The 26,477-nt window shown below is 41.3% G+C and overlaps 2 protein-coding genes across 2 annotated transcripts; one reads left to right on the top strand and one right to left on the bottom strand.

Moving 5' to 3' along the window:
* Nucleotides 1-201: 201 nt before the first annotated feature.
* On the top strand, nt 202-11,469 carry T265_15720 (hypothetical protein; the record flags this gene model as incomplete). The annotated part of the gene is made up of 8 exons (XM_009179010.1): nt 202-272; nt 1,284-1,365; nt 2,083-2,162; nt 3,299-3,374; nt 6,445-6,534; nt 7,455-7,532; nt 11,225-11,350; nt 11,420-11,469. Coding segments are annotated over 8 exons (651 nt in total), but the record flags the coding sequence as incomplete, so codon positions are not given.
* Nucleotides 11,470-24,958: 13,489 nt separating this feature from the next.
* T265_15719 (hypothetical protein) lies at nt 24,959-25,305 on the bottom strand (the record flags this gene model as incomplete). The annotated part of the gene is made up of 2 exons (XM_009179009.1): nt 24,959-25,197; nt 25,227-25,305. Coding segments are annotated over 2 exons (318 nt in total), but the record flags the coding sequence as incomplete, so codon positions are not given.
* Between the last annotated feature and the right edge of the window lie 1,172 nt (nt 25,306-26,477).

Genomic DNA, 26,477 nt, shown 5'->3' with positions numbered 1-26,477 from the left:
CTCCAGACTAGAAACTTGCTTCTTGTTCTTGAGACAATGTATCCAGCTGCTGTTGGGATAAATGATACTCCACCAAATATGGATTATCCTACACATCCTGCTTACCTTCTCTAGCCTCCGTGCCCCGTTCTGCCTGGTATCATTAAATCTCCTGTTATTTGTGTTCTCATTCAGGCGGACGTTTTCCACGCGTAACACGTCATGCGTAAAAACAAAGTTCCACCGGAGAATATAATTACCTTCGCCTACGACGATATTGCAAACAATCCCAAGTAAATATCGCGTGCATGTTTTCGCTATATGATAGCAACTGGAATGTAGAATACGCGTTTCGTTGATTGGCTTTAACACGTGTCATTGTCGTACCGCATTTCTCAAGTGTACAAATGATGAAGTAGATATGCATACAATAATGAGGTTTCATGCGTCACTGCAGGTGGCACATTAGGTTTTCTCTAATTTGGTGACTTTTCATAGAACTATGGCGCAATCAGCACATTTGGTGATGATCATGTTAGCGATGATGACGATGATGATGACATATCCTCGTCAGATTTGTCAGTATGTCTGAAATTAATGACCGCATCACCCGTATGGTGATTTGGAGCAAATAAAAATTAGACAATCCAGTAAGCCTAACATTTTGCAATGCAGCCGATGAGAAGAGAGAAAACCAAAAACCATTGAAATTTGTTTCTTCCGAAGAGACTGTATTAATCGTAAGTCGTATACTGCCCAATTGCCCGTTCGGCTCTCGCATATAAAAGTGCCTAGCTGTCATATCACAAAACGTTTGAACGAATGCAGGGATATTCCCAAGTTTTTCAAGCCTAGACAGAAGTGTTCGGGAAGCAGAGGTAAGGTGGAACCACGGTCCGGTCAGTAAATGCGCGCCACATCTACTCGAATCATTTCGCTCCCTGCCCAATCGCATCATATTCAAGGGCACTGATAATGAATATGTTCATAAAATCTACTACTGGTGGTTTTTGAATGTTAGGTTACATAAAACAACTACATTTTCGCACAACATTTGTAATTTTTTTGTTGTGCACTTTACCTGAAGCATTGTAGGATCTATACATCATTATTCCGTTATGCAAATTTGGTTAACACTTGGTCAAAATTGTCACGATGAATGCACACATCGTCGGAAAAATTTATTCAAAAACAGGCCCAGAAACCCAAATCCAACAATTAATGAGCCTTTTATTTCTTTCCTTTCGACCTATATGTTAGCTACTCTCAAAAACCCACCACAAGTGTTCATTCTTTTATTCCAGTAATCCGTTCAAGGGTAAAGTGTTCCAGGACGACGAGCTCGATTATGTCTACAAGGGTGTGGTAATTGACTACCGTGGAGAAGTAAGTCCGTGTTGCGGTGCGCAGCAATCAAATGAATTTCTGCATCAGTTCACCCTGTAACACAAGATGCAAGTAAAACACACTGCGGATCAAAGCAGAATATGAACAGTGGGGTAGATTTATCAGTTTTACTATGCTACAGAACAGTAAATTTACTTGAACGAAGACTAGTCATAAGATCATGAAGAACTCTCAAGTAGCCCGTGACCGAGTTCAAACTTTTGCTATCGGTTTACGTAGTAGGCTAGCGTACTTGTGAAGAGAACCACGAAAATTGCTACGAGGAAATATCCTGTGATATGCAGAGTGATAAACCTACCAAACCAAGCTCCTTGTCCTGGACAGCAAACTTCGTTAAAGTATATCATAAATTACACGTTTTACCGATTCACTTGAGTACCAATGAGTGGTGCTCTCACGTGTGTTTCATTCTTTAGCTACTGAGATAAACGAAGGCTACTTGATCGTCCTTTAAGTTAATCCATGTTCAGCGCAATTGCTTGATGAGCGAATTTAAAAGGAAACAGATCAAAGGTAGACTTCTTCAGTTTTCAGGACACAGCGGCCATCGCAAAATTAATATGAGTGCAGATGAAGACCAGATTATAAATGAGAATTATTAACGAGGTGGCAAAGGGATGGGTACTGTGAATGGAATGATTGTGGAGAACACCGTTGTCACAGGAATAATTTCTCATGCATGTTCATCTGTTTTAGGATGTCACAAAGAATAATTTCTTGAAGGTATTAAAAGGCGATAACAAACTTGAAGCCAACAAGAAGAAGGTGCTGAAAAGGTGAGTTTGCGCGAAAGTGGAATTTGCTGAAGCATTTGCTGATCACAACTAAGATTCTAGTGTAAAGGGTCAGCGTTTTGGGATTTATGAAGTTGATGGTTAATATCTCCGTAAATAATGTGGTACATAACCTCTTTAAGTAAAGCCCCCAGAAGTCAGAAAAACGATTTACTTCACTGCATTGGAAACCCGTTTAACAATTTCAGACTAGGGGTTTCTATTGCATCATAAACATCAATCGCCACTATGAAAACGTTTCGGAAATATTCAGATATGCGCAGTTGTGAGTGCTCAAATATCTGCCTGGACTTGTACAATTTTGCGTCGGTCGATGTTGGCTAACTCAGATTCAAAATTTGTTTTCTCTCACGGTGCTGAACAAGGCAAATCAACACTGATGATTGTATAATCTACATCCAAGTCCACTGGCGGCCCTTTTTTGGGCAGTCCCACAAACCTGTATGACCATTCACCGACAATACGCTCAGCTTTTACAATGCCCGTTTCGACTTAGGCACTGTGTGGGTTGGTCATGTCAAAGTGGTTCTTTCGAAATTCTCTCCACGCCTTCTTGACCTGCACATAAAGAGACAGATAGCGTCGGCATACGGATGCAAGCCAGAAAACTAGGCAAAAGTCCATTCAATTTAAAATCGTAAATCTCTCATCTGTTTAGGTTCGCCTCACCTTGGTTATAAGGCTTCTTCTCAGTAATGTACATTATGCAGATATTTCCATAAACAGCTCTGATTGTGATACCAGGAGCTTGATTCCAGAATGTTACGTGTGACCGCTCTACCCGCCGGATGATATAAAAAATCTAAAGTGGAAAACTGCTTCAGACCAACTTCATTCATTGAGAGCCATAGGAGCTACTATATCCCGTGATATAAAAATTAACAAAAGTTCAAAGAATAGATTTTTCATTCTCATATTTTTATGGTCATGCAAAAAAACAGACCGGTTGAAGTTATTTAAGCTACTGATTATATCCAGTAGATTGTACAAAACAATATTAAGATCAAGGTGTTTGTTATGCTTCCGTTTTCGCGGGATTTTTGTGGTATACTATGCGTGGAAGCGCCACCCAATAAGCTCCTCTTCAAGTCCACTTTAACCTTTCTGCCTACTTACAGCGGTCATTATGACAACGTATTCATTTTCTACTCTGGCCACGGTGGGAACACCTTTGTCACATTACCAGACGCAGATGTAAGTTTAGTTGACTTTGGTACTCACATATATAGCACACAGTTTTCTAATAGGAAGCTAAATTGCGAACGGCTCGTAAAGGCTTAGGTAAACGCATATTGGCTCATTGAATTCCGAAATTCTTTATAAAACAGAGTTTATAGTCAAGCTGGCCTACACATCAACCGAATAAGGAACACAAGCTACGATGTTCGCACGTCATTCTAAAGAGTGATATCCCCAGGATTATGTTTGATATGTCTCGTCAATGTGCTTTAAATGGTAACGTATCACTGCGTTTCGGGTAGCTCAACTCACATGATTTCGCGGTCGATCGATTCTGACTGCTGAGCAAACGTGGATACAATAAACAAGGAAGCTGGTCATATTCGGTCACTCGTGATGCATAGATGATACGAAGAAGGCATCAGCTGAATTAGAGACAGCGCGAATCTTTGGTAGTATGAAGGGGTTTCCGTTTTTCTGTACGAGAAACCAGTTTGTGATGAAAAGCCGAGAAGCAATGTACAACAGCTTCATCCTTATTGTAAATTATCAGTGGTGCACTTGGTTGTTGCGACGTTTAACCGATCGGCCACGTGCGACCAACCAACAGCCTGATTTATCCGCACTCATTCTTCAGTCAAGGCATCCACATCACTGGTGACAACTTCTTCAATGAAAAATCCGTTTGTCGTGTGAATTACTGAAATTCTCAGTTATTTACAGTCTGCTGGTAGTAAGATAACATTTCGAAGTGTTCAAATCAATCGAAATCTCTCTAAATTTCATGAAACGTTATTACGGCTGAAGTACTCTCCCCAGATAGGGAAGTGCGACATGTGGTTAAAAACGGCCCTGAAATAAGCAGTTGAAGTTTTCTGAAAATTAGTCATTCAGACCAGCCTTTATTATTCCGATTTTTTGACTCTAATATTGGTCCTTCCGTGCTATTTTCAAGGTGGGTGTTTATAACTGTCAACAGTATAAATGACCAACACTAAAAGTTACATTGCTTTAATCCCTGTGCTATCTGTAGCTCACGACAATTTTTCTCTATGTCTCGTAACAGCTGTATGCTATGGAGTTGAACGATACCCTCGTCTACAGGCATTCGGAAAGAATGTACAACAAATTGGTGTTTTACGTGGATGCTTGCTTCTCTGGCTCTATGTTTCGCGATGTTCTTGCTTCAAATATGGGAAGTAAGTAGCGTAAATTTCTGGCGGATTCTTGCATGGAACCTGTGAAATAGCATTCATAATGTCAATCAATATATGTTTTAAAAGCCGCGCTGACCAGTAACAGAAAGAATTTCCAATCTTAGTTCATTCTACTTCTCTTCTGGAGCCTCGAACATAAATATCCCCTTAATCTACGCAAGAGGCATTTAGCCGGGGATACAACAAAATTCAGATTTCATCGATTATGTCGCAATAGCTGCTTAAGTAGTTTCATGCGGGTAGATGAAATTATTGTATATTCCGTACAAAACCTGTGAAATTCCGGTGTCCTACTGCAGCAAGCCAATTGCTCGGTGGTTGCCTTCTTTGTAAATTATAAATGGATCGTAAGTCTTCCATGATAAGTACACTTCAACCCACGAAGAACAGGCCCAAGGCTTCTGACGTGTCTCCCTTTGACCGTTCTTGTCTGCAGTCTCCTCTGAGGGGGTCTTCCATAAGAAATAACAGATTATACATTAACATACTGATTTGATATTGACGGGCTGACCCAGCCCAATCCAGATAAATGTCTCGTTTATGAGAGTGTTTGGCAAGTCCCGCCCAGTCTGGATTCAAGGATTGATTAGGTTTTCGGGAAAGTCAAGAACTGCGTTCTGTCAATGAAATTTTGGCGACCTTCTGACTAATGTGTCAGTTCTAGACTGCCTGCAGCTTCATTATTTCTGTGAGTCACAGGATCCATTCGTCGATATTTTACCTGACTATTTCACACATTTTGATACTGAACTATTCGTTCTGTTGTCTGAACTCTCTAAACCTACAGTCCCGACAACTTCAGCCAAGGAAGATGAATCACCCTGTTCTCTTTTTTGTTATGACAAGTGAATCGATGTTTGTCTGGCGAACGAATACTCGTATGCCTGGATTACACATTCGGAATTCGTGAGTTTTATGCATATGTGTCGCAGACACGCCTCTCGCCTCTCTCCTGAATAATTAAGCCATTAGTTGAATGTTTCAAATTTCTCACTATCATCAAAATCAGGTTCTCCACTGATCTTGCATAGGGGCGTTAAAGAGAATATCAAAAGTCTGGCTGCTCTTAATTCGTCCTCTACGATGAAGACTGCCTGATCCTCGACGTGACTGGTTAAAGAGGCTGCAAATCATGTTCTGGAATCGATGATATTGCAGTTATTGTTATTGTTTGCGATTCAGATCGCCTCAGTAATTGTCTTGAGCGGCAGGCACCTCGGCTGATTGTGGTGGGACATCACCATGTCCGTTCCCCATCCATTTTGATTCTTTCCTATTGAATAGGGCTTCAAATGAATGTTGAATACGCGCAAAGAATCATGAGTGTTGAACACGGATGTTGACGATGATGATCATCACGACGATGATGATGCTTGTGGATCTCCTGAACGCCTTCGTCTCAATACATCTGTCGAAATGAAGCAACATTTCAATGACGTGCGTGCTGTCAGTTTACATCCAGAATGTCCGACTGGGTATCGAAGGTGTGGATAACTCACGTGTATGCTGTAAGCTAGCCCTAGGTTTTCCTTCCTGTTCCATTATCCTTCGTTTTTCCATTACAAACGTATTGAAATTCTTGCACGGCAGTGAAGCATCACTGCTCTTGCTCTTGATTATGATGATGATAATGGTGATGACGAAGATGATGACCTTAGAGCATCAAATCATTAACATGTGTTGTACGCGCACGGTGTCCTGCAAAAGCGGAGTGCTAACTAATTTACCATGCCTCGTTCCATATCTCGGTTGTATCTACTCTGGTGATAGTTAAACAGTTTTGCCTACTTGGATCCCTTTTAAAGTTGTGTAAGCTGATCTTTCTGCTTCACATAGACCCTCTGTCATTATATTGTACCCGCGCACAGAGTGACGTGAAAAAGCTTACCCTGGAACAACAGTACCAAGAGGTGAAAAAGAGGACATCGATGAGTCACGTGATGAAATACGGTGAAATGGTAAGTCGAAAAATGCCACGGAGAGGCTCGGTCGGGTCACATGTGAAAAGTCAAACTGTTATGAAAACAGGTAGGTGGTTACGCCCATGAAAGAAAATATTTGATTAGGAAATTCAGGTTTCATAGACGGAGTTCAGAAAGCTAGCTTGTCCAGGCATCTAGGTACCCAAGCCTAGCCAGTGTCCTTTCTCGGATAAGCAAGCAATGGCAAAGTGACGCTGCGCGCTGGTTAGGTGAAAGCCAATCACATTGCAGATCAGTCACTTGTGGCTGAACGGATGACTGCCGAATAATAATTCCCTACTGAAATGAGATGCGCCCTCCTGCATCCAATGGAGAGGAAACAGCCATTCAGTGTTCCTTGGTTTTTCATCACAGATTGGATTCATGAGAAGGCAAAATATCCATTCAAATGAGAAGGCACTGCTAGGCGGCACAAAGCGGAAGTGTGCTATGGATATAAACGATCGATATTAGCGACTTCACATACTCGTCGTGGTTTGATTCAAGTTTGAACCATAATTGCGACAACGCCATCAGCGAACCAGCTAGCTACGTTAATTGATTCAGACATATGCACGACAAAGCGCACATTCACTATATACGTCAAAACATCGGACATTGCACCCGGTAGGATACGGAGAAATTTAGCCAATGTAGTATTGAATTTTGTCATGGACTTGAACGAGCAAACTTAGGTGATACTACTACTGATGTGGACATCAGAGCTATACACTGATGTTTTTCAAACGGGTTTCGAAACTGAGGTTCATTGATCAACCAGATCTATCAACACTAACACGTGAGTACTAAGGTGTGAAAGTTACGGTTTCATGGTGAGCCGCTTCTTCATTGGTTGGAATAAGACCCTATCTTGTTTGACAATGAATTGATAAGTGTCTGTTTATTGTTAATTTCAGGCGATGGGAAGTCTACCAGTTGGAAAATTCCAAGATCATTATGATCTACTGATGAACCGGAATGATGGGCCGATAGAAGTATGTGTTGGGCGCGATATTCCATATTTTGAGATATTTATATTTAACAGTCATTTCTTACGCCACTAGATGTCAAAGAATCAACTGGCCACTTCACGTTCCAATGACAGTCTAACAGGTGGTCACTTAGTTGGCAGAAACGCCAAACAACCCAGTTAATATCCACGAGCACTGCTAATTAAGAACTGACAAAATAAACTCAAATAAATATATTTGATATGAACAAGAGTTACTGAGATCAAGGGAGTTAATCCGACAAACAATCCATGTGATTTGCACCAAATAGCTAGATAGATAGAGTGATAGATGGATTGGTAGACTGCTAAATAAGTGGACGGATAGATACGTAGATAGATAGATAGATAGATAGATAGATAGATAGATAGATAGATAGATAGATAGATAGATAGATAGATAGATAGATAGATAGATAGATAGATAGATAGATAGATAGATAGATAGATAGATAGATAGATAGATAGATAGATAGATAGATAGATAGATAGATAGATAGATAGATAGATAGATAGATAGATAGATAGATAGATAGATAGATAGATAGATAGATAGATAGATAGATAGATAGATAGATAGATAGATAGATAGATAGATAGATAGATAGATAGATAGATAGATAGATAGATAGATAGATAGATAGGTATATTGGTAGGTAAATAGGTAGATAGATAGATATATTGATAGATAAGTAGGTAGTTTGGTAGGTAGGTAGATAGATAAACAGTGAATCAAAGAGTCTAGCTGACGAACAGACCGACGAATAGATAGATTGATAGACGCGAATACATAGATAGGCACGCATTTAGATGAATAGTGGCCAATCCACTTAAACACAGCCGAACGGGCAAACCATAGATCAAAATCATCGAGTGTCTGATGATTGCCTGTAGCATGATCAGTGATAATCGCGCTGATGTCAAAAACCTCTCAGTCCAACTTACTGATGTTTTATTGATTGCAATTATTCGTCCTAGATAGATAGATAGATAGATAGATAGATAGATAGATAGATAGATAGATAGATAGATAGATAGATAGATAGATAGATAGATAGATAGATAGATAGATAGATAGATAGATAGATAGATAGATAGATAGATAGATAGATAGATAGATAGATAGATAGATAGATAGATAGATAGATAGATAGATAGATAGATAGATAGATAGATAGATAGATAGATAGATAGATAGATAGATAGATAGATAGATAGATAGATAGATAGATAGATAGATAGATAGATAGATAGATAGATAGATAGATAGATAGATAGATAGATAGATAGATAGATAGATAGATAGATAGATAGATAGATAGATAGATAGATAGATAGATAGATAGATAGATAGATAGATAGATAGATAGATAGATAGATAGATAGATAGATAGATAGATAGATAGATAGATAGATAGATAGATAGATAGATAGATAGATAGATAGATAGATAGATAGATAGATAGATAGATAGATAGATAGATAGATAGATAGATAGATAGATAGATAGATAGATAGATAGATAGATAGATAGATAGATAGATAGATAGATAGATAGATAGATAGATAGATAGATAGATAGATAGATAGATAGATAGATAGATAGATAGATAGATAGATAGATAGATAGATAGATAGATAGATAGATAGATAGATAGATAGATAGATAGATAGATAGATAGATAGATAGATAGATAGATAGATAGATAGATAGATAGATAGATAGATAGATAGATAGATAGATAGATAGATAGATAGATAGATAGATAGATAGATAGATAGATAGATAGATAGATAGATAGATAGATAGATAGATAGATAGATAGATAGATAGATAGATAGATAGATAGATAGATAGATAGATAGATAGATAGATAGATAGATAGATAGATAGATAGATAGATAGATAGATAGATAGATAGATAGATAGATAGATAGATAGATAGATAGATAGATAGATAGATAGATAGATAGATAGATAGATAGATAGATAGATAGATAGATAGATAGATAGATAGATAGATAGATAGATAGATAGATAGATAGATAGATAGATAGATAGATAGATAGATAGATAGATAGATAGATAGATAGATAGATAGATAGATAGATAGATAGATAGATAGATAGATAGATAGATAGATAGATAGATAGATAGATAGATAGATAGATAGATAGATAGATAGATAGATAGATAGATAGATAGATAGATAGATAGATAGATAGATAGATAGATAGATAGATAGATAGATAGATAGATAGATAGATAGATAGATAGATAGATAGATAGATAGATAGATAGATAGATAGATAGATAGATAGATAGATAGATAGATAGATAGATAGATAGATAGATAGATAGATAGATAGATAGATAGATAGATAGATAGATAGATAGATAGATAGATAGATAGATAGATAGATAGATAGATAGATAGATAGATAGATAGATAGATAGATAGATAGATAGATAGATAGATAGATAGATAGATAGATAGATAGATAGATAGATAGATAGATAGATAGATAGATAGATAGATAGATAGATAGATAGATAGATAGATAGATAGATAGATAGATAGATAGATAGATAGATAGATAGATAGATAGATAGATAGATAGATAGATAGATAGATAGATAGATAGATAGATAGATAGATAGATAGATAGATAGATAGATAGATAGATAGATAGATAGATAGATAGATAGATAGATAGATAGATAGATAGATAGATAGATAGATAGATAGATAGATAGATAGATAGATAGATAGATAGATAGATAGATAGATAGATAGATAGATAGATAGATAGATAGATAGATAGATAGATAGATAGATAGATAGATAGATAGATAGATAGATAGATAGATAGATAGATAGATAGATAGATAGATAGATAGATAGATAGATAGATAGATAGATAGATAGATAGATAGGTATATTGGTAGGTAAATAGGTAGATAGATAGATATATTGATAGATAAGTAGGTAGTTTGGTAGGTAGGTAGATAGATAAACAGTGAATCAAAGAGTCTAGCTGACGAACAGACCGACGAATAGATAGATTGATAGACGCGAATACATAGATAGGCACGCATTTAGATGAATAGTGGCCAATCCACTTAAACACAGCCGAACGGGCAAACCATAGATCAAAATCATCGAGTGTCTGATGATTGCCTGTAGCATGATCAGTGATAATCGCGCTGATGTCAAAAACCTCTCAGTCCAACTTACTGATGTTTTATTGATTGCAATTATTCGTCCATTTCATGTAACGCACTCCGTAGGAACATAGTGTTTACAACTGACCATGAAAAGTGCACAGAAATTATCCCCTTCGAAAACCAAGGTGCTACTTAATTATTTAACGGGGTTGTCGTATCACCAACGAGTTTAGTTGGATGTTTCCAAGGGCATAAAACTACACGTGAGAATCAATGCCCGTTTCTTATATGCAGAGTAATCCTTTGAAATATTAGCGATGTTCTGCGTACTCCAAACTGGTGTATAGAAGAATGAATTTCGTCAGTAATTTTTTGTTTACCCTGGCAACCGAGTGATTCTATGTCGTTTCTTTCCAATAGTACGTAGCCTACGAAGTCAAGTCTGCCAGTCAGCATTGACAGAGCTCCTGTTAGCAATAAGTGTTGCTGAAATGCTTTCTTGACTCCAGTCGAATACTGCAGATAGAAACCCCTCTTGCCTGGCGCATTTGTTTTCAAAGTCTCGACGCTTGATGGAGGGCGCAACTGGGGAAGAAGATGAAACCGCTTGGCGAAGGCTGCACCGCGCGCTTCAGGTTTGCATTTTTATGTTTCCTATCTGGTTTATCCCAGCAAATGGTCAGAGTGCACGTTAAAAACATTTATATAGGAATCTATTTGTGTGGTGGGGAATAGTTATCGAGTATCCATGGGAAGGGGTAAACGTCATCAGTCCAATATTTCATCGGCCGTTTCTTGAAGCCACCCAAAAATCCAACGTGCTTCGTTTTGATGCAGGAGGAATGTTATTTATTCTTTCCATAATCACTCACAAACATTCTCCACGGTTATTTCAGCTTGGCCACATCGTCAAAATCACGTTCCGTGACATCGTGGTGGATGTGATAACCCACCATAAACCAACGGTAAAGAACTTGTCCACGAGGGAAAATCTCATGTGTTTCAAAGCAGTATTCGACCAATTCCGGACGCACTGCTTTACAGTTCAGAAGGCAAGTAGACCTCGTAGTGCACCGAAATAAGGCGTGCAAAAATATACATACACTTCTAGCCAATGCTTTCACCCACGTCGTCACCTAAGGGGAGCCTCAGTCGCAAAATTACTCTGAGTTAAACGCTAAGATAATTAAATTTCGGGGGACCTGTAAAACCCACATAACTAGCACCTACGGTCTTTTCCTGAAATTGGAGGTTAATGGCGCAACATGGTGTTCATTAGTCGAACATGTTGTAGGCTGTTTTCCGCCATAAACCGCACTCACTAGGGCTACTGATGAAGGGTGGAAATTGATGTAGATAAATCGGAATTGTAAACAATCCGAAGAGTTATGGAGTAAGCACATGGATATACCATGATTGACAGCAGCTGGATGAAGCTGCCTGAGGTCAATTCAGTTCAGTTTAATTTAGTTCATTTCATTTCAGTTCAGTTTAGTTGGCCGACCGACAGAGAGCTGGAACAATCGGCGCGGTAAAACAGTGGAAATACAATCCCAAGATGATACTCATGATTAATGAACCCGGGTGATTTCACATTAATATCTCTGTTTTCATTTGAGTGTGTATCGTGTTTTCAGTGTTTTGATAACTCTGGTGATTCTGTATACGGTGGTATAAATGAGGCTTTTTTGAGAGAAGAGACCAGCCCCTTTTTTACAAAAACTCGTTTGATTCTACCCGCAAGTAGTTTGCTTGAAAGAAGGCGGATAACCTGCTTTTGTGCCTTGGGACTCACTAGAGTTTGACCATCTGGACTACCGTACTGAGCTCTTCTACACCATTTTCGTAGATACGAAATACTGCAAATAATTTCAACATTTAGAATTGATCAAGGACACACGCAGAAACACAGTTCATCAAACTTACATCTAGCCGAAAGGCACACCATACCGTTGTTTCTCCCAAAAAATCGTCCAATATCTTTAGTAACAGCACCACAGCATTGTCGGTTCTCTCCAATTATAGAGCTTTTGTTGTGGGGTGTAAGATTTGCTTTTTCAAACTTCCAAGTTTTTTTTCAATGGAACGTGCTTTTGGTCAGTTGATCTCCACACTCTCTATTCTGAGTAATCGATCGCCTAAATGGCATGACTAATCGTCGTCGAGACACGTGTTCTGTTCGTGGCTGTTCGGTCGGCGTAAACAGTTTATTCTCAGTTGATTACTTCCCGGAGAATCCTTGGATTTCAAAATATGCCTGGCTTAAATATTACACCTCAACGAAAAAAATTACCACTTTTGTCACACAACGGCAAGTGGAAACATAAGAGAATCTAGCGTAGTCCTTCATTAGTGAAGGCATTTTTGGAACACGCAAAACCATTCTGTACAGAGGTGGTTCAATGAAAAGCACAGGCATTCTATTCGTCCATCTGACATATGATTTGATCTAATGGCGAGGTGTGGTTAACCGAAAATAGCCCAGACACTTCCGCGTGTGGATGACTAACTTATATAACCTCGGTGGATTATGAACAAACTATATTGCCTGACTGATTTTAAAATTCCTAAAACAGTCCCGACCAGTTTCTCTTCCGCCACCTTCACGACCAACAGCCGTTGCAACCAGAATTCTTTGTTGTTGTGGGCGCTCGTCATCCTTTCAAATACTTCATTATCAACACAGCTGAATCAGTAAACAAATAGGAATATTGGAAGGCCCGCTGGTAATTGTATACAGCTGACGACTAGTTTCGCTCTTCTAGGGGCTCATCAAATCCACATTCACGGTGGACAGCTGTTGTAACCAGAGTCCTATCTTATCATGGACGTTCGTCGTTGGTTCAAATACTTCATTATCACCACAGCGGGATTAGTAGCACAAATAGGAGTACTGAAAAGACTCCTGAATTTTCTGAACAGCTCACGACCAGCTTCGCTTTCCTTGGGGCTCACAGGTAGGCGCACTTCCTGAGATCCCATCAGCCTTGTGTTCTAGATGATCATTTATTTGAAGGAAACCATCATTGGTGGTTCACGTGTGTCCCCTATCAAAACCAAATTTGTGTGCAAGCTGGAGCATTTGTCAAAATCTGTCCAATTCGAAATGCGTCTACTTGATGAGCCCAGAAATGGGGGTTGTATTTTGTTTCGTAGAGTTCACAGGGTTTAATTCATCTGCTACTAGCTAAAAATCGCGTGTTCTCCGCTGGCAGTGAAGGAATTTACATCACGACGCTTCGAAATATCCGAAATTCAAATATGTTGATACTCTGCAACACCTCACATGAGTTCATTCTTCCAATGTCAGCGCCCCGGTTGACCATCAGTGTGCCCCACCACTATGGAGCATATTTGGCACATTTTGTCGGGAATGCTGAAGTCGGTTGGTGCACTTTAAGGTGAACCTTGTGTGAACACGTACTCCCGTTCCATTGAAATCTTTGCTATTGTTTGGTCCCAACCTGTGTTGGATATGCGTGATCCTCGATCCGCGGTGTGCGTACTAAATACTTCGTTTGCATGCCTGAACTTATTTCCTAGCTGAAGTGCCGCTCTCTCTCTGTCTTCAGGTCTCTGAGGCAGCCCGCCACACAACACATCTAATGGAGCTGTGCGAAGCTGGGTACAGTTTGGAAATCCATGTTCAGTCTGTCCATAACGTCTGTTCCTAACGGGCACACAGCGTGTTGTGTGCATTTTCCAAAATAAAATGAATTGCCATCTGTCAACCTAGCCGTCCAGGGATCGTTCGGTAAAAACCAAAAGTATTTAGGTAAAACCGTCGTGATTCACAGGTCGTGTGGACTCATCACGACGCCTCCACATATCTGACGTACAAATACATGATTGATGCACAGGACGAACAAAATTAGGCCAGTCGGCCGACACAGGTAGAATAGCTTTGTGTCGTCCGTCGACTCAAACACACTGCCCAAATGTCAGTATTTCTCGTGGTCACTAAAACCGTTCTAGAGACGCTTCACCTAACTTAGCCACATCGACTTTGAATATGTTCTCATACAGCCATTTGAAACTTCATCGGATATTTAGATAGAGTCTTTGGGAAGGCGTTATTTTGTCTAACAGTCAGATTTGTAATTCCTTTTTTTGGAATTGTCTGTTTTGGGCGTTTGTTCTCTTACCACATTGACAGCCTGATTTTTTTGTATCATATTCATCAACCAGTCGATGTTCATGCGCGATGGACGGGATTGCATCGACTACAATCCTCATGTATCTTGTGCAGAATCCCTATCTGGTTACTCCATAGGAAACAATTTGGATAAACCAGATGAGAAGCACTGCACAGAAATCAGCACAGTGGAGAGGGAAGGAAAAATACCTGCTTAGGAACTGACCAATAAAACGCTAGGCGACAAAACAGGCCCATTAACCGCATGGATGATACACAATAAAATCTGCACAACTATTCTTGAAACGACCAGCTCACGCACTCCGGCTGCTTTTGCGTAGAGTTCGGCAGTATCTCAACCCTCGCAAATTCTTTGGTTGGAACGTTACGCATCTGAATGATTGATTTATATTTCTTATTTTGATTACACATGAACGCCCCCAGTTATGTCGTATTGTGCAAAAATTACTGGGAGTTGACATTCACGCAGGCGAGCGAATTATTCTAGGTTAAACCATTTGTTGCGGTCTCGCTGAATGTCTACCGACGCTAACAAACTTTGTAGCCACTGGACTATAAAATCGATGATGGGAAAGTAAATTCGTCGTCGTGGAATAAGAGTTGTTCACGGTTGTGTCACCTCTGACCAGAAACGCAGACATTCATTGACAAAATGCAGGAAAAAATTGGAGCGACTGAACAGAAGATTGGTGAATAATTACAATGACCACACGGTGCAAAACGTGAGAATTTGGCGGCTTGTACCGCAGCTCTTGATCCACCAAGTCAGGATGAAGGTGCACTTATGTCTTGACGTTCAAAGCAACGTGCCAAAGAGTGTCCTGAAGACATCCTCAGGGACATCAATGCGGCCCAGGACAAATGGCCACGCATATGGCACGTACTCATCTCATTGAAAGAGGTTAACAAATGTAGAAGTTGAGGGTTTTTGGAGTATACTCTGAGGCACATTCACGGAACCAATTTGGTAGAACATAATTCGGACCAGGAGTTGTGGAAATAAGGTTGGAGTTGCATAGAGTAATGGGACGGGAGAAATGTCAGAACTTGAATGCAAAGAAACATGACACTGGTTGAAAGGTCTCAGATGGCGCTTGGACAATTATTCCTGATCTCATCTAGGTGGGGGATGTGAGAAATAAATTTGCACGTATATCGGTATAATCACACGAACTAGAAATCCAGAATGTAGCACAGCAAAACAAGTAGCACCGATGTATTCCAAATGACAGAATCTAGAATATTATTACACGAGAATAATAAATAGGGCGACGAATAGAGCACTAATCATGTTCATTACACCCGCACGCCTGAAACGACCGTGTGGATATTCAAAGTCTGGTCTCCCACATTGTTCAAGGACTGCTTCATTTCCGTGATGACAAAATGGTGTTTGGCGGAAAATATTTTCGAAACAGGCGAAGTATGAAGCTGATGAAGCAATGTACGCAACGTCCTTTCATGGTGGGAGAACCACAAAAATTGACCAAAGGATACGGCATCGAACAGGCAACTTGCATGTTTGGCGGAATGAGGAATAAAATAAATAAATAAATAAATAAAAATAAATAAATAAATAAGAAACAAATAAATAAATTCGACTTTCTCAGGTCTCATCAAAGAGGCGCAATCCCCGAATTTCCGTCAACATTATGTTCCACTTGAAGCCAAATTGCACGAAATTGGTGAATATACACTCATTTGCAAACGCAGAAGTTGGGTACCGTGCGGATAGGAACGGCACCATATCACCGCAAACTAGTGAAATAATCGAACGATCAAGGAGTGGCAGATGACTGAAGGAAGCGACCGGTGACAACGATGCTGCTAGCCTATCGAGCTTCCATACAGTCAACCAGATTGAAATTACCCCCCAACTTGATAGACGGTCAAAATCTGCGTCTTTTGATTGATCAGAAGGTTGCGGCGGGCATCACACGTTTACACTTCCGTGGTGATCAGTGAATATTGAGAGAAGTTCAAGAAGAGGAACAATAATGTTTTATTTTGAAACAGTGCGCATAAAAGTGTTTTTGTTTCCTGACCCATTGTCTGCAAATGTATAATAGTTGTTTCTGATATGCATCCACTCTGCTAAGGGCTTCTCAGCATTCACTGGTACATAAATTACAACCCGGCTATTGCAGATATTCCGTATACATGTCGCTGGATACTAACGAGTAGAACGTTGAGTCACTCCGAAATCAAGGATCCAGATGTTCGTAATCTCGGTCAAATTCATGTCGACATCCAACCTAACGAAATTGTATTTGTTGTATCACCGGTAACTAGCTAGGCTGTGGGGGAATGCGTGTTCATTCAGGAAGTCACAATGCAAACACGTTTGCTGAAACTCCTTCGAAAGCTCACTACTGGTTCCGTCATTCTTCGTTATCGGTCCATCAACACCATAATCTTCTTGAACCGAACTTGGACAGATTTTGAGAACTTAGCTCATTTTCACATAAATTCGCTTTTGGGAGGAGACTCAGATGAATCCAGTTGAATAACAGATTTGCGATGGTTCGCTTCAACCGAACATGGTGCAAAAGCCTGCTTAGTATTCCAGTTGGCACAGTATTCGAGGTACGTAATACGCTGTTGTTTAGGCGTCATATAATACTGGTACTTTTGCTGAGAACTGTTGGCAACCCATCACATATTTAGCCTGGCCGTATGTAGATGAGAGTTTCGTCATGTTGAAACGAGAAATGGTTCGGCGAGTAACTGAAGAAACTGAGTCGCTGAATTTACTGACCCTACACATCAAATTAATTATGCAAATAGAGCCAACTTCTTGTGCACTGGGGTTTTTAGACGGCGTGACGCATAAGGTCGGGGGGAAACTAAAAACCACAGTGTACGAAAAGCCAACCGACACTGGAGACACTCGTCTGACCGTCGCTAGGATTACCTCATCAATGTTTAAGCGTGTAAGGGCACTGTGCATGGAAGAAGCTGATCGGTCCGCAGCCCGGATTGAAGTAAAGAAGAAACTTCGGGGTAGTGCAATTCTACCTAGCTTGATTGGACGTCAGTTGCGAAGAGTGTTGGTACCGGTTTTAGCGCCCAATAAGGAAAGATCGGGACTGCTGTTATTCCATATAATCCAGGGGCATCCGAGACCATTCGAAGATTTCTGAACACGGCCAACACAAGAATAGGTTTCCAGAGAGGGAACCATTGCACTCTGCACCGGTGCACTTGAAGGTTCACCCTAGCAAACAAAACCAGGGACTGTGTTCATAAAACTAAGTGTACCGACTGCATCAATGTCTATGTAGGGCAGAAGGCCAAGTAACTACACACCAGAATCGGAGAGCGCACTAAGAAATTAAACCGGCCTCCGAGAAACGCAGATGATAATGAAGAGTCATTGAAAGACTCGGTAATTGTGGAACACGCACTGGATAAAGGACACAAATAGATTTAAAAAATATTTAGGTTTTGAGACGAGGTCCACGGTCCAAGTCACATAGATTGATAGCCGAGGCTGCAGAAATCGTCAAGCATACTAGTGCTAATTGAACAGAAGGTGTGTTACTGGCAAGCATGTGAAGAACGGTTTTGGATCAGTCGAGCTAACATGTTTTGGTGTGCCGTCAACAGACCGTTGAGTAGTCATCACTGAATTTCACTTGACCTCAAACCACTCGCTCAAACTATATTCTCGGAGCTCCCAGAAACCCAGAATGACCAAGGGAAATCGATAAGTGGTAACGATTAGTGGTAACCGAAGTTAATCATCAATTGAAGCACCCTGGAGTGGGTGGGTGGGGTCTAGCGAAACACATCCGATCAGAATTCATTTGAAAATCCTCCAACCAACCAAATGAAGATTTTCACAACCTGAGTAACCGACACTAGCCTCAATTCACACGAAACACTGATCCATATTGACTACCTGAATTGGGTTCGCTCATTGGTTCCCTGTCTGACTAATAACCTGACCGATTTGGTGACCTGGTCACTTTGTGTGATTAAGCTTTTGGGCATTTATTCGCAGCCCTGAAACCTCTTGAAACGGTCACATATTTTATGTCTTCTTCTACGATGTTACTCGCATTTTTGTTGTCAGTCTCTCTCAGGGAAGAAGTTTAAACTTCAGCTCCACCGTAAAAAGCTGCTTACGGAAGGTCAATATGGCTTGGAAGCTCAGGGGGATTGGGAAATTAAGGGTCGAAATTACTGACCGTGTTTCGAATCCACCGTCGGCATCTCGACATGTCCTGGGCTCCCAGGCGATTGCTCAGCATAGGTGCTTCCTTCAGGCAATGTGGCGGCTACAAAAGAATATCACTATTGTTATTATGTTACCAATTTTAAAACCGCTAGTTTGCCACTTTGAATTTCAGCAGATTATGTTTAACTGTAATGCTGCGGGGGTCAGAAAAGTAAACTTAAGTAAATACCGCTGCGCAAATTAGAGCTTTTGAAAGCAATCGGACAGAGCACAACTGTCGGTACGAGCATCAGTGGAATGCATTTTATTTGACCGGTACAACCGCCGAAAACATGTCAAGTCATTGCCAACTCGTGTGAGTTTACAGGTTATTGGTCATCTAGTTGCTGATCTGTCAGTCAAGCCAAAATGGGGATTGCAAAATTTCAGTAAATATTGGCCATCCGCGGTAATAATGCTTCCCATGCCGATGAATTTGAAACGGCTGCAAAGTAACCGTCAGGCTGGGCACTCCTGTCATTCTAACTTCCTTGGGTCCTTGGATAGGCGCGTTCAAATTGGACGATGCCGCAGCTATGAGTTAAGGTAGAAGAAAGCTCATATTGATTACGGTACCCCCAAAGAGGTCCTGGATGTTTGATTATTTGTTCATTTGCGGACCTAGAGTACAAGTTTAATCCTGACCGATCTGTGTCAACGCCATCAGGATAGACCAGCTGAGCAGCAAGAGAATCACAAGCTTGCTGGGGTAAAGTGAAATTCCATTTTTTGGCGCGTCCGGATGCCCAAAGAATCAAGAATACACGAACTTTTGCTAGAAATTCCGGGGGCCAGTTAAGACGTACCTTGGAGTCTCGAATATTTAGTGCTTGTTTTAACCACTATTCTGTGATAATTTCCCCCGCTTTTGACATAATATCCGACCAAAGAATCAATGGGTGCGCTGGTTTTCTCGTTAAGAATACAGTTTCCCAGTCGTTGCCGGTGGATGTGGACGAGTGAGACTAGTAGAACGACTGCTGACCATTGGGTTCAATGGCCCAACTTCGACATCTGTTACGCAGTGAAATGATCTACCCCGCAGATACTGAGATGTATAAACATTCAGGCAGATCAGACAATTTCACTGAGTTGGTATTGTGTTGATCGACTTAGTTTTCCTAATATAAATCTTAGTACCTTGTTACATGCCAAAATATGCCCGCGGTCTACTGGCTGTTGGAATCCCGAAGATGGGAACTCAGAGACCCAGTTCCTACTCGACGGTATGGTGTATCAAATCAGTGGGTGTGATGCATGTCGATTCTCGTTATGTGCTGAAGTTTTCAAAGGAAGCTTTTCATGCACACCTTAGTAGAACAAATGCGAAAAATTTTCCAAGCTGTGTTTTCAATAACCTATTGCATTTTAATACAGGAAACCCTAAACTATATCAGTCTGGTTGTCGTTCCTTCATTCGCACACTGAACGACGAGGTAAGAGTTTGGCCAAGAACAGTAGTGCGGTTAGCTCTCAGTTAGACTCGATATAGCGCCGCTCATCCTTCAATCAAAGAAATTACTGATATAGTCACATATTGTTGACAGGTTCCTCGGGTGACGACTTATCAAAAGAAAGATTCAGTCATCTTATAAAGCCATTCTTTCTCTGATCTACTCATGGATTGCTGACGTAACGGTGATACTAGAAATGAGGCAGGGATGAGAGTAATGTGTTCTCTTCCTATAAACTCGCTTGAAAAGAGAGATCTTTGTGGAATATTCAGAAACGTTCTGCAAGACGCGTTTAGTCGAAGATGAAAGTTAGTTTTTCTAGTTAAGTTGCATATGAGAGGTTTGTTTTCCTGTTCAATAGTCTGCAACTGGTCAACTGGAAGTTTGTAATAGATTACCCCGCAGGGATGGTCTACATCCTTTTAGTTCGTGCCGTANGTAAGAGTTTGGCCAAGAACAGTAGTGCGATTAGCTCTCAGTTAGACTAGATATAGCGCCGCTCATCCTTCAATCAAAGAAATTACCGATATAGTCACATATTATTGACAGGTTCCTCGGGTGACGACTTATCAAAAGAAAGATTCAGTCATCTTATAAAGCCATTCTTTCTCTGATCTACTCATGGATTGCTGATGTAACGGTGATACTAGAAATGAGGCAGGGATGAGAGTAATGTGTTCTCTTCCTATAAACTCGCTTGAAAAGAGAGATCTTTGTGGAATATTCAGAAACGTTCTGCAAGACGCGTTTAGTCGAAGATAAAAGATAGTTTTTCTAGTTAAGTTGCATATGAGAGGTTTGTTTTCCTGTTCAATAGTCTGCAACTGGTCAACTGGAAGTTTGTAATAGATTACCCCGCAGGGATGGTCTACATCCTTTTAGTTCGTGCCGTAACCGGGATAAAGACCAAGATTCCAAAACCACATCCCTTTGTTGATGGGGATGTTTGAAACTCTCCGGAGGATATTAAGGAGGTCGCGGCGGCCGCCGAAATGGAGACCGACCGGAGTAAGTTTGCGCCGCTGGAGATCCTTCTCACGGTCCGGACGAAGTCGACACTGCATGAGGCTAGAAGCGGTTCTTGGAAGATCGACTGGAACTCTGTTAGGGACTCGGTGCAGCCCAGTTGGACATGCCGGCCGACCGCATTAGTGACAAGGTATGGCGCCATCAAGCTTGACGGTTATCCAAGCGCTGCAGTGAGGCTGGTCTGCGGATGACTGGAGCCAAGACACAACTTGCACGAATTTTGGTGACACCACTGGATCAGAAAGCGGGTTACGGAGAAGCTAGCCCACTGCCATAGAATGTTGGCAAATATCAATGATTGTGCTGCTCCCCATTCAAAGCGGTCTCTACGGCAGCATACCACAGCCTGTTTGTTAAGGACTGGGGCTCTATGCCTGCAAATGTACGACTTGGTCGACCATCGAGAAAGTGTTCGGAGGCCGCTTGGGCCCTCGATAAATGGAAGCCATATCTGTTTGTGCAAAGATTTCATGTCGAAACCAATCCCAACCTCCTGGATTGGATGAAAAACACAAGAGATCCTCGAAAAAGCTCGCGTGTAGGGCATTCCGACTTCAAGAGTACAACATTACAATGCAGCACGTGCCAGGGAAAAAGAACAACTTGAATGATTCGCCGTCAGGACCAGAGGTTGAAAATGAGGTCCTCAGGATCATGATTGGAGCCAGTGCTCTCGTCATCGAACTGGATGCCGGGAGGTTAATGCAACTCCAACAACACGATCCTGTCTTTCGAATGGCTCTACTCGCTTTGTTAAATGGAAGGAGCATTGAGATTGAAGAGGGGGACAAGGAATCGGAACCGCTCCAGAATCACTAAGACTGGGTGAGTCCGAAGAAAGCTGGCATAATTTACTGGAACGCCAATGATTCGGATGTTGTGCTACCCGTTTTGAACGGAAACGTTATCGTCGAATGCCATGGGATGGCATATGCTTTGGCAGATTGAATGCTGTCCCGGTTTGAGAAGTAAGGTGATGGATTATTTGGGTTCCTGCAAGCGATGCCAAATGATGAAATAGGACACGATACGTATTCCATGGAACCTATTGCTGTCCCAGAAAGGGGCGAGCAGTGGTCCTTGGATTTCACGGGTCCTTTTCCTGTGACACCGCTGCAGAAGCCGTCCTGACCGAGGTGAATGAAAATCGGTGGCATGCGAACGACCTTTAAAGGGTGAAGGTGTGTAACAATGTAACTAGTGAAATTGGCTTTTGGCCGGCAACACGCTTGTCTTCGAACCGGCTAGAGTAGGAAGGAAGGAGAGCTCAAGAAAACTTAAACGACGTTCTGGAAAATACTAGGCAGGAAACGGCAAGTAGAATGACGCGAACATTCCTCATGGGAACGAAATTGAAGTAGAAGTATCACCAGAATCCTGTAAGGAGTGGACTGGGGTCGCGTGAGCTAGGCAGTCAATGGCAGGGTGCGTTAGTCGCTACCGACTGCCTAGGGAATGTCTATCCGATGCAAGATGGCCGGGGGTCGAAAAGTGTAAATGGAACGCGGATTCGTAAGCGGCATGACATATCGAAAAGGCCGCCGACTAGACCCGCTGCAGAACCCGACCTGGCGGAGGTAAATGGAAAGTGATGGCATGCGAACAAGCTTTAAAGGTGGATGTGTGTAACGGTGACATTGATGATGGGGGGCATGGGAGTAGTAAGTTCTCTTCTTGTAAACCCGCTTGAAAAGAGAGGCCTTTGCGGGATTCGTGAACACGCTTTTACCATTTGTTTGGACTTGAGCAACGCGCAGTGAATATCCAGGAGTGTTCAGCTAGACGGGTTTAGGTGAGGATGGATGTTCAGTTTTTGTAATTAAGATGGATAGGAGAGTTGTGCCTTGCTGTCAAATAGTCCGTAACTTATCAAGTGGTATTTTGTAATAAACTACTCCGCAAAAAGCCTAATTCCTCTCACTGATATTATGAACAGGTTGGGACAATTCCGACTGGGATACACGTTTTCACCATGACGTTTTAATGAAAAAATCCGCATTATTGTCCCCAGTGATCCAGAGGAATTTCAAAGATACCCATTCAGCCAGCAGACACATGAAAACAATTTTGTAGAATCAGGTTGCTTCTCAGTTCTGCCTGAAGCGCATGGGCGCTCAACGTAGTCCTAGAAAAAACCCCAAATCACCAATGCGCACGCATAGTTGGAATAAGTTTGTACGAACGGCCATATGCTGATTAGCATAAATTTTCTACTGCAGACTTATTAGATTTGTGGTGGATACCTTTTTTCAAATTATCGCCATACATTTGTAAGGCAAAGTTTGATTCACAGGAGAAGCACAGTATACAAACGCAGGCGCATGAATTTTCAGGCAAGCCTGAATATGATGCGTTGTTGTTCGCTTTGAAATTATGTAAATTGCGTTTCTGTTCTGAATCGACTACGTTACATAGTTGGAAGCCGTCAATGTCCACAATTCATCATTTATATTTAACAATAATCCCGCAAAGAACTTGGTTATCCTTGTCGCTGGTTCCAACACCCGGGAAAATTATCTACATCAATTAGGTTTCCCTTGGTTTTTGTTGTGTTGAGGCTGAAAAGTTGATCTAAATTCCGTAAGAAAGGGTTCTCAACGTGAAAGTTTGGAATAATGGACCCGAAACAGTTGTGGCCTAATTAGTCGTCTCCCTGGCCGTGATATCTAACGCAAAAGGCGGTGTATGGAATCCAGAACTAATGGGCACAATACTGGACACACATCGTGGCCTGTATTTGTTTTCGTCAGTATTTAGTTGTCGTAAAACGATACTTTTTATTTTGTATGGGGTCGATTCTCCGGTCTTATTAAGGTCAGATGTTACTGAGGTGCATAATGTGATTCACGTTAATCGGAATCCGTTTTTCGTCACTCATCTGTGTTTATTGTTGCGTTATGTTAGGTTAAATCACGGACGGTGAGTAAAAGGTATGGTGTCATCTTAAACATGAATTCGATGGTTTTACAGCTACCACTAATCATCTTTCCCCCAATTGTAGCTTCATTATATTAAAGAAACTCTCCTGGGCTCCGCAGTACCGTAGCCCAGTGTGACCTGTTGTACAAACCAGGTCTCAGAGACCTGAACAAAACCACTGACGTACCAACAACATCGGATATTACGGCAAAAGCACCGGAATTTCTGGACAATGTGAGTGGATGTGTTCATGCTAATTGGTGAATGAGTGCGGCTGTATCCATTCTTTAGATTCAGTGGGTAATAATTTACTGCCAATGACTGTTTATCTGGTACACAAGCAAACGAGAGATTCTGACGTATTTTCGAATTCACGGGATGCCAAGATTGCATTCCATAAAACTCTGATGCAAGCAGCACATTCCGATGATAATGATGATGACGATGATACTGATACGCACTCTTTGGAGTACTCGGTTCCGTAGCCTGGAACGAAACGCATCGATATCTTAATGACATTCATTCGATTCGTTCGTCCAAACCAACTTTCCTCTCGCACAGTCAAATAACTGATCCGTTTCTCCGCAACATCCAGGTTACTAGGCAGGTTCTCCCGGTCGACATTCCAAGGCAGCGGCAACTGGTAGTGGCCGTTCAACAGGCTTACAGACTGCTCTGTGATTTTCACAATCTCCTTGTCTTCTAAGGACAGTGATTTATTAGTACTTTACTTTCGCTGAAATCCGATTCAAACATCCTCAATATGTGGTCCTCAATAGTAGGTTCTGTACTAAGGCAATCGCCTGACATTCGTTTGGGTCCTGCGGGAGGAGCTGGTCCGAAAATTACCCATCCCAAGGCCGATAGATTTGCTTAAGGATGGGTCTGGGAACCCCGACATTGCTCGATAACCCAGTGGGCCTCTGGGACTTTGGTTTCTATCAAAATCGAGATATTGTCTCCAGGAGTTCGTGTGGGTCGAACGTCCGCTAGGTGCATCCATTTGCTCAGCAGCGAATCATCCGGAACGGAAGCCTTGGCGATGGGAAGTGACCTGATAATGTAGGCGCAGTCGACGTTCAAAACATACACGTCGTGCAAAGACTGCCTGGCAAGGCTGACAGTCGTAGTATCCTTGATATCGTAGACATTAACCGAGGATACACCAACACGCGTTGCTTCCCCCTGTATCCCAAGTTGGTTATTAGGGTGTCATCAGATCCATTGAACAACAGGGCATAAGCTCGCAAACTGCGAACACTGCGCAATACATCGATTGCATAATCGCTTTTGGTTTCAATACGGAAAACTACAAAAACGCGAACTTGTACGATTTCACATAATACTAGCGTAGTCACGTGCTTCGACTCTCTCTTCTGATTTTGCACGCGCTTGCAGCGGTCATTCGCGAGTCTCATGTACTAACTCTGGTACAAAACATTTCAGACGTTTTTGGAATCTATTATTTGTGGGAACCGTGCAGAAGAAGACCTCTGGACCACCATAATTTGATTATTGTTTATTCGATGACCTGGGCCAACGACAGACTATTTTAGAGAGAACAATTTTAGTGAGCCTGTTCCATCTGATCCCTTTATTTTTGTATGTCCAACCTAACGTATTTATTTTTATTTCTTTGTCACACACTCCTGGTAAAGTAACTTATTGGGTAGCCAGACCGTTAAAGGCTTCAAGCAATTGAAGTATAACTTCAGGCCTCTCAGTACACTCAGTTTCTTGACCTGGAGTATGATGCCAAACACTTCTCCGTCTGAAAGGCTATGAGTCTGGGAACAGTAAGGATAAGTCACCCTCGCTTTCGCAGCTACGACGTTGATGCGGGGCTTTCTTGGTGGGCGTTATACGACTACTTTGTCTATCTGATTAACATATCTTCGTGCGCTTGCGACAATACCGTAGCAGTTTGAAGCAATGGATACACTTCTGTTAAGAAAGGGTACTAAATGATAAAAATCCGGCTC

This window comes from Opisthorchis viverrini (assembly GCF_000715545.1).
Source record: "Opisthorchis viverrini unplaced genomic scaffold opera_v5_771, whole genome shotgun sequence".
NCBI classification, from domain to species: Eukaryota; Metazoa; Platyhelminthes; class Trematoda; order Opisthorchiida; family Opisthorchiidae; genus Opisthorchis; species Opisthorchis viverrini.
The sequence above is the reverse complement of the archived record's forward strand: the minus strand, read 5'-3'. Positions and strand labels throughout refer to the sequence as shown.